The sequence below is a fragment of the Pelobates fuscus genome, chromosome 7 (assembly GCF_036172605.1).
Source record: "Pelobates fuscus isolate aPelFus1 chromosome 7, aPelFus1.pri, whole genome shotgun sequence".
Taxonomy (NCBI): Eukaryota; Metazoa; Chordata; class Amphibia; order Anura; family Pelobatidae; genus Pelobates; species Pelobates fuscus.
In genome coordinates this window covers 84,757,134-84,767,325 of record NC_086323.1, presented here as the reverse complement: position 1 = coordinate 84,767,325, position 10,192 = coordinate 84,757,134, and the positions used below count along the sequence as shown (strand labels likewise).

At 38.9% G+C, this 10,192-nt stretch overlaps 1 protein-coding gene across 1 annotated transcript in view; it reads right to left on the bottom strand.

Moving 5' to 3' along the window:
• Positions 1-1,216: 1,216 nt before the first annotated feature.
• The window catches only part of FMO3 (flavin containing dimethylaniline monoxygenase 3), a 46,561-nt gene continuing 37,585 nt past the window's right edge, over positions 1,217-10,192 (bottom strand). The window contains exon 8 of the mRNA XM_063426160.1: positions 1,217-2,122. Within this exon, the coding sequence (XP_063282230.1) occupies positions 1,786-2,122 (337 nt within the window). The 3' untranslated portion in view covers positions 1,217-1,785. The remainder of the gene's footprint in view (positions 2,123-10,192) is intronic.

Below are 10,192 nucleotides of genomic sequence, written 5' to 3'. Positions count from 1 at the left end.
CTGTTTACGAGACAGCCGCTAGAGGTGCTTCTGGGTCATCAGGCTAATTTTGAAAAAATCAAGAGCCAGCTAAAACCCCATAGAAGAGCATTGACCCAATCCTTTACTATGGTGTAGTCCTAATGTGCGAGTGACGCATTAGGTCCCTGAAGTTAAGGAGGGGAGGAGGAGCAGAGGCGCAGCCTGACCCAGCGCTGAGAGACAAAGGCGCTGGATTCTGGTGACAGAAGGGTTTCTACGCTGTGTGGAGGGGCGAACGTGATAGCACTATGACAGCTTTGTATTCCTAGCCTATAATTTCCAATTCATGTGTCCAGTGGGTTATCAGGTCCATCTAGTATGCCAAGTTTACCTAGAATTGTTCTCCTGTACCTCTTGTGCAATAAGGACCTACTGTTATTTCATATATGGATGGCCATTGTGAGTACTATTCGATCTATATGTAAATTGCATAGGTTCTCTGCTAACATTGACGTTATATATCACCCCCCTGATTCCCCTCTCCTCTTCCTTGACCACTTTGCTGCCTGGCTTCCCTACTTACTCTCTTCTAATATTCCATCCCTAATTCTCAGGGACTTCAATATTCCCATTAACCCATCTTTGACCTCAGCAGCCTCTAAACTACTTTCAATTACTTCCTCCCTCAGGCTATCGCTAATTCTCCCACCCATGTAGCTGGCAATACCCTCAACCTCATCTTCTCTTATGCATGTACATTATCTAATATCTGCAACACTCCATTTCCTCTCTCTGATCACCACCTCTTTTTGTTTGCTCTCAAGTACTCCCTCACCCAACAACCTCAGCCTAACCCCCCTCAACTCAGGAGGAACCTTAATTCTATTGACCTCCAGCAGCTGTCAGCTGATGTTGATTCACAACTGTTCTCCATCCCTTCCCTCTCCTCTTTCTCACTGGCCATGTTCACATATAACACTACCCTCACTTTTGCCTTGAATGCTGCAGCCCCGCTCTAAATATGCATTTTGAACACTATATAAATGGTAATATTATGGGTACCCTTCATAAATGGCACATGTGAGATAAATCTTCTAGAAGACCTGAGCATGTTTTATTTAGGGGCAAGGGCAAGCTACTTAGATTTTGTCCATTTCTAGGGTTCAGTTTTTGCTTTTTTGAAAATACAAATGTCCGTATAGAGTTTTAGACTAAACTTTGACTACCAAATAAAGTACACAAGATGAAAACAATGTAACTGGAAACAACTTTATTTGGATGAAATAGATTTTTAAAGTGACATTACTTATAATATGATAAATACAGCATATTCAAAACGAACTTGAGAAAATGAAAAGTTCACTTGGTTTACATCAATATTCCATTTAGTTATATAGGAGATTAAGATCAAGTCACAAAGGCTTACTATGTAGTGTACAACATGATTTGACTGAATATCCATTCATTAGTAAGCTGAGTTGACCAGGCTTGAAGGATATATTGAAACTAATGTGGAAAGAAAATATTATTCCAAGTAGAAAAACGGTTTGCCTGAAGGTGAAAATGCAGTCTTCTGGACACACGATATTAAATATTTTTTTTTCCTTTTTCAAGTATTATTGGTGATTTTACCTGGGACTTGTGTGGCATTTTAGGACACATTTTCAATATAATCATATTGAAATGAGCACACATTTTTTTTCAGATTAATGTTGGCTATACCAAAAGTAAAAATTTGTGAATAAAATTTATTTTTTTAAATTATTTTTAAAACCCACCATGCAAAGTAATTATTAATTTGCGATGTAGTGAAAAGTAGTTGTGCTATAGATTAAGCCATGCCAGGAAGACTGCCAGCAGAAGAGGTATTAAAAGCAGTTTGATTATGTAGGAATATTCTGTACGAGAGGGCACTTTACGAAATCTTGTTGCCTTGATTGTTCTGTCCCACTGCTTTAAAATTGCATTTCTGGCACCATCCCATTTCTCAGGACCTTTCAATCGAAATTGGTAGGGGCAACATGGCCCAAAGAACACTTGCCAAGCCAGTTTGGGATCAGTAAGCAAAAGCAAAAGTAGGTTTGGTTTACAGCCTATAAAAGAACTCAGTTCATCCATGTAGGCGACATAGTCAGTGGACAGTGTTTCACTCCGACCAAACCTATAATGGAAATCAGGAAAGAAAAATTTATAAAAACAAAAATGTAATATATACATTTTATAGAGCTTTTAACTAAACTCCAACATTTTACTAAACTTTTATAAATGAGAATTTTTAGGAAAGCAGTTGATCCTACAACAATTACCTTAAGACTAAGATTGCTTTTAAAACACATTTTAAAAGTTATTTCCATGCACACGTTTTCAAAACAGTATATTATCTCTTTAATGTTTTAAATTTCACATCTGAAGAGTTACAAATCACAAATATGCACCCCTAATAAAAAAACAAAAAACTTTATAATCTTTTGTACTAGGTCAAGTATCATGACATACAAGCCAAGTAAATGAGTCACTGAGATGAATCAGTAGAACAAAAGGTCACTGACCCCTTTATAATGTTGATTTCCTAACTGTGGTTTAAAACCATGTGAAAAATCAGACTTTTTTTTCTGAGCAGATATTAAATGACATGCACACTATAACACATAAACACACACACACATATATATATATATATATATATATATATATATATATATATATATATATATCTCGAGTTGGGGAGAAAATTTATCGTGTTAGCTGCAAAGTCTTAAACAGCGAACATGATGATTTGTTATTTCTAGGATTCAGCCAATCATTATTAAAATCGCCAAAAATCAACAATTCACTTTTTTGGTTTTGAGCTACAGTTTCACTAAGTATATGGGGGTTCATTGGAGAGCTAGGTGGGCTGTTTAACACTTTGCAGATGACACATTAAATTTTCTCCCCAACTCGAAATGAATATTAAAAGTCAGAACTACACCTTGCTAGATTGGATTCTCTCCAGTTGTCCTGACAGGATCCAGGAGGTGGGCGTTCTCCCTAACTGTTTCAGTGACTACTGTCTAGTGTACTGCATACGCAAAATAAAGGCCACTAAATCCCCTCCCAAGATCATAATCACCAGGTCTTTCAAATTGTTTTATCTTGAATCCTTTTTAAATGATCTCAAGAACATACCATGGCACAGAGTAAGTCTAATCCCAGATCTAGACTCTGCAATTGCATTTTTTCAGTCCAAGCTCTTGCTTGTTTGGAATTTGCATGCCCCTCTGCGTAAAGTGCGACTAAAAGGGACACACCTGCCCTGGGTTACAGCTGACCTTAATCAAATGTATCAGTTTAGAGATTCACTGTGGTCAAAATTCAAGCGTACTGGCTCCATGAACGATCACTGTACCTACAGACAATGGCGTAATGCATGCACAAAACAAACAGAAATGGCAAAGGCCCAATATTTTAGTGAAAATTTGAACAACCACCTATCAAACCCAAGAAACGTTTGGAAAGTCATAAATAGCATACAAAGCCCCACAATCCACTCCCAACCCTCCACTGTCAAAATGGACAACCAAACACTGCAACACCCCCTTGATGGAGCAAATGCCTTCAATAATTATTTTGTTGGATGTGCTACCACCCTGGTTGCTAAGATAACAAATTACACTCATTTTCAGACCACAAATAAATATCAGGCCCTGCCAAATCCTCAAAATCCTCATGTAGAGAAATTCAATTTTAGACCTGTGCCAATTAGTGTCGTTAATAAACATCTTAATAATTAAAAAATGAAAAACCAGTGTGGACCAGATCAAATCCTAGCAATGTTGCTAAAGTTCAGCGCGCCAGCAATTGCTAATCCTGTCACTACCCTTATCAATGACTCTCTGGTGTCAGGATACATACCCACACTTTGGAAGACTGCAAAGTACCTATCCATAAAAGTAGTGACAATACTTTGGTATCTAAGTATCGTCCGATATCATTGCTCCCAGTATTGTCAAAAATCTTGGAAAAATGCGTCCACACGCAACTATGTGAATATTATCAACAATCAAATTATCTGACCCCTGATCAATAAGGCTGTCGTCTAAATCACTCAACCTCGGCTGCCCTCTTAAAAGTTTGCAATGACATCCAAATTGTCATGGAACAAGGAGACTTAACTGAAGTTATTTTCCTTGATTTTGCCAGAACTTTGACACAGTTGAACATGGCATTCTTTTGCAAAAACTTAAAAACGTAGGCACTGGCAATCGACCGCTAACCTTATTTCAATAATGTGTTTCAGACCGGTGGCAATATGGACATTTCTGATAGCGCTTCCCTCCCTCTTCCAGTCATGTGTGGTGTTCCCCAAGGCTCCATACTCGGCCCCCTGCTATTTACATTATTTATAAATGATCTGCCTAACGTCTGCAAATCCTCAACTGTACACATGTACACAGACAACACTGTAATCTACACCAGTAAACCCAATCTACCGCAGCTTGAGGCTGTGCTCCAAAACCAATTCACTGAGGTAGAAAAGTGGATAGTGGATAACAAACTCTTCCTAAACACTGACAAAACTGTTACAATGATCTTTGGAACAGTACCTAAATTACGTAAACTACAAAATTAACAACTATGTATCAGAACAAATTCAAATAGCACACTGACAGCAGTCTGCTCTTTTAAATATCTAGATATGTTACTAGACCCCAATCTATCCTTTGGCCTTCACATTAAAAAAATCTCTTCAAAACTTTTCCCAAAACTAGGTGCCCTGTACAGAAACAAATCCTGCCTAAGCCCTACAGTAAGGAAACAGATATTAAAACAAAAAAGTTAATGCCAGTCATTGATTATGGGGATGTAGTATATGCACTTGCACCGCAAACCCACCTTAATAAACTTAATACATTATATAATTCATTCTGCCGCTTTGTACTAGAATGTAATTACTTTACCCACCACTGTGACATGTTAAAAGAGCTAAACAGGCTATTGCTGGAATCCCGACGCACTCTTCATCTTTCCAGCCTTGTGCATAAGAGCGTTTCTGGGAAGCTCCCACGCTACCCGAGTAGAATGCTCTCCCCAGCTATTCCCACCTCCTATAACCTCTGATCCAGTACTAGCACGATATTTAGCAAAAATACAAAAATAAAGTGGCTCGATCCTCATTTTCCTACAGAGCACTGCAATTATGGAATAACCTCAGGGACACAGTCAAATCTTCATTCAATCTAAAATCTTTTAAGAGATCTATGGCAATATACCTCAGCACAGAATGCACCTGTCATGGCTGAATATATGATTACCTGTTATGTGTTAAATTTATATATGTGTGCATATTGTATTTTTGTGATATTCTATCCTATTGTAACAATGCAATATTTTGTGGACCCAGGAGATACTTGAAAACGAGATAAATCTCAATGTATCCATCCTGGTAATATAATATAATATTTATATATATATATATATATATATATATATATATATATATATATATATATATATATATATATATATATATATATATATATATATACACACACATATACCTGAAGCTTCATCTACTTTGCTGAAATTGGAGAATACTGTGAAGAGTTATAAAACCGATCTGGTTAGATTTAAAAGAGATAAACAGGAGAAAGTGTCAGCAGACTATAAGGAACATAGGGTCTATAAGTGGCTCAGTGGCACTAGTGACCAACCAAATTTTGTGAGGAAGAGGAGACCTATCCGCAGACCCAGACATTATACCATAGACAATACTTCAGGAAATTCCAGCTCAGAGTCTGAACACAAGGATTATCGGGGAACGGTGCAGAGAGACTCCCAAACACTGCCTTTTTTAGAGAACTCCAATCGGGATCATTTGGGTATACAAACCAGGCACCAGAGCAGAATTACTCATTCAGAAGAAGGACGATTACCAGACGTGGACAGAAGGGTCGCACCTTCTGGGGTAGGAGGAAGACCACCACGACAGAGGAGATAATGCCCATTTTCAATTTGTCTTCACGGGTGCTAACAACGGCTGAAAAGACACTACTAAGCAAGGGATTATCGTTTGTTCCCACTGCTCAGCCAAACCCATTAGATTGGGAAGTCGAACTGTATAAATTCAGCAGAACAATGCGCCTACAAGATTTTTTTAAAAATAAAACCAATTCTATGGAAGACCAAAGCAATAGATTCAAGAGAAAAAGTACTTTCGACCCAATGCCCAACCAGGCCACCATCAAAACATTTTTGAAGTCAGTCCAAAGGGAGTCCACTGACCATCTAAAGATCACTCACCCGCATCATTCCAATTGCTCCAAAACAGATCGAGAGATTATTAAATCCTTGGCTAAGGACAAGAATATCATCATCAGGTCCGCAGACAAGGGCGGCGGAATTGTTATTCAAGATTATGGCAAATACAAAATGGAAATAATGAGACAACTATCGGATGTAGGGACCTACTGTAAATTGGGTGGCGATCCAACGTTACAAGTGAAGGAGCTCATTGATGAAATTCTACGGAGAGGCCCTGAACAAGACTTCATCAATCAGGATCTCTGAATTTCTAAAAAAAAACAAATCCCAGGACGCCAGTAATCTACACACTCCCGAAGGTCCACAAGAACCTCCAGGACCCTCCAGGGAGACCGATTGTGTCAGCCGTCGGAGGTATTCTTGAACCGTTGGCCCAGTGGCTGGATTTCCTGTTTAAGGAAACAATTGAAAATCTCCATACATACATTAAGGACACTCCTAGTTTCATCAAATTAATTTATACACTGACACTACCTGCTGGTTTGACATCACTAGTGACATGTGATGTCAAAAGCCTTTACACGATTATCCCTCATGTAGAGGGAGTTCAGGCCATGAGATCGATCCTTTCATCTTCAGATGTATACAAGGGACCGTCAGTAGAATATGTGATGGAACTTCTCGAATTGGTCCTAACACAAAATTACTTTCGATTTGAGTGTAATTGGTATAGACAGTCAGCGGGTACATCAATGGGAGCCGCGATGGCTCCAATGTACGCCAATGGATATATGTTTGAGTTCGAATCTAAATACATACTGGAACCATTTAAAGATGTCATTTTAGTATACGGTCGTTATATCGACGACATCTTTATGATCATCAAGGGAGATATCCACATGGCAGAAAGGATGATCTACACAATCAACTCATGCACATCAAATGTGGAACTAACAATGACAGCTGATCCATTCACAGTTGACTTTCTAGATGTACGGGTCATGAGAGAAGGGGAAAAGTTGGCCTATACTTTATACTCGAAACCAACTGACCGCAACACTTTGTTGCAGGCTAACAGTTTTCACCCCCGTGCACTCAAACAATCGTTACCATACTCACAATTCTTAAGAGTCTTGAGGAACAACTCCGATCATAATAAGGCAACAGAACAGATAAAGGAGATGTGGGAAAAGTTTCACCAGCGGGGTTATAACGACCAAACTCTTGAAAAAGCCCTCAACAAGTGCCATTCAACACAAGTTAGATCAAGAGATTCATCTATGAAGAGATTGGTGTTCCCGACTACCTATACCACAGGGTCGTCGCGATTCAAGCAAACGGTTGACAAGAATTGGAGAATTTTAAGAAACGATTGTTCCTTACCAGAACTATTCCGGCAACCTCCTATGATGTGCTACAGGAGGAATAAAAATCTAAAAGACCTATTGGTAAAGACGGATCCCGTACACTGCTACCAGAAGGAGCAGAGCCCCACGAATGTGGGTTGCTACAGGTGCCTTGGGTGTGTCACGTGTGGACACATGTCACCGGGCAAATTTTTCACTCATCCCCATTCAGGAGCAAAGTATTATATAAAGCATCGCCTAACGTGCACTACAGATTTTGTAGTATATAAATTAACTTGCCCATGCGGGCTCACGTATATAGGCAAGACGGATCTACCTCTCCGTGAACGGGTACGGAACCATAGGTCTAGTATAAGAGTGGCCTATAGGGATCAAAAATCGGACCTCCCTGTGGCCAAACATTTTTGGGAGAAAGGCCATACATTACCAACTTTGAAACTGATGGCGATTGACCACATACCACCACCCAGGCGAGGGGGGGATCGCAGTAAGATGCTTCTACAACGTGAACTATACTGGATTAGAACTTTGAGAACAGTATACCCGGATGGGCTCAACGAAAAATACACCCTTTCTGCATTTCTATAAGTCCACGGATGGTATTATGAGATAAGCAATGTGACGCCCACCCTGGGGGATAGGCATACAGTCACGCTATTCTCTAACATCCAGTAGTATTTTGGCCATGTATAATCACGTATGTGAGATGGTGATATGGTGCCCACCCAGGGGGATAGGCTACCAGTCCATGGACTCACAGTGATCATGTTTATGCTGAGGATTACGTTAAGGATCTATGTTTGGTATATATGACCATGTAACTTTCCTTCTTTTTCCTCCGTTTTTGTAGTCCACATATTTAGGAGTGGATGGACATATGGGTCAGTGCATTTGGGAGTGACTATTTGACTTATTTCCCTCAGTTCCTATACTGTATCATACCATTTTTTGATTTATTGGTATAATTTAATTGTATGATTTTTATCGTTATCTTGGTAGTTTCTAGGTCCACCATTCTGGCCACTTACTCTAAACAAGCTATGGCTGTATAATTTATAGAATTGTTTGCCTATAGATATAATCTGTTGTGGTGGGTAAAAGACCCTCTGTCAAACAGTGAGATATAGTTTGCACCTTCTCCAGCCCTCTGCTACTGTACAATAGGCACTGGGGTATTGGTTGCTGGATACCCTTTTATAGACCAATATTTGTCATAAATTAAGCTCTTGAATCAGATGTGGTTGTACCTTACTAATTTTGATAACAGTCTGATAAACAGTATGTGTCCCTTTTTCTTAAAAATCCTCTGATATGCCTTACTGATCGTATCTTTTGGAGTGAGGTCTAGATAATGGATCGGTTTGGTGAATTTACCTAGCCTGTTACTTGCTATGCATTAGGTCACATCTCTCCATTATGCTAAAGTGTAATTTGTTTTTAAAACACATGTAAATATTTGTTACGGCACTATGTTGATAGGTCGCCATGGTAACGACCCTTGGCCGCGTCATTGAACGCGACGTCGCACGGCTGCTGACGCTTTCCGGGCAGCCGGCGCCAGTCTCGGTCCGTGCGTCCATGGGATCGGAGGCAACACAGGTGTGGTGAGTAATTAATTTATTATATGCTATATATGTGGGTTTTTTGTTGTGTACAGTGTATCCTGACGAAAGCTTGAGGAGATCAAGCTGAAACGTTGATTTTCGCTGTTTTTACTGGAAGGTAATAAAAGTTAATTTTTATGCAAGTCCTTGGAGTGCTATCTTGGATATATTTTTTGAATTTTGGCTGACAAGCACCGGGCACCTAATATTTATACAGGAGGAGTGCAAGATTATTTTTGTTTTATATATATATATATATATATATATATATATATATATATATATATATATACACACACACACATACATATACACACACTTTACATATTAACCCCTTAAGGACACATGTCATGATTCCCTTTTATTCCAGAAGTTTGGTCCTTAAGGGGTTAAATTTGATTTTCCATATCCATTATACAAAGAAACAAGTCCTGCGCTCAAACTCCCATTACTCCTGGGCAGCAGCAATGACCATAGTACACATCAGCCAAAATACATATAGTAAAAACCAAAGAAAAAAAAGTTACGAATGGTTAGAGTTAGGACTCACCTAAGAATTTTTTTTTTTCTTTGGTTTTTACTATATGTATTTTGGCTGATGTGTACTATGGTCATTGCTGCCGCCCAGGAGTAATGGGAGTTTGAGTGCAGGACTAGTTTCTTTGTATTTGTATTCAATTTTGTATCACACAGCTAGGTTGCAAATCTGCCGCCCATCCTATGTGTTACCTACTAAGGGTTAATCAGCATGTAGGGATGTATATATAAAAAAAATACTCCTTTCTGTCTCATTAGAGATATTTTTGCCAGAAGCTCAAGGAAGCAAGGCGAATGGTTAGAGTTAGGACCCACCTAAGAGATCTGCCTTGACGTTGGCAGGAGGGCATTCCCTCCAATGGACATTGGAGTAACTAAATGACATCCATTTATCTCATATATATATATATATATATATATATATATATATATATATATATATACGCAGGTAACCTTTTTTCTTTGGTTTTTTAACTATAT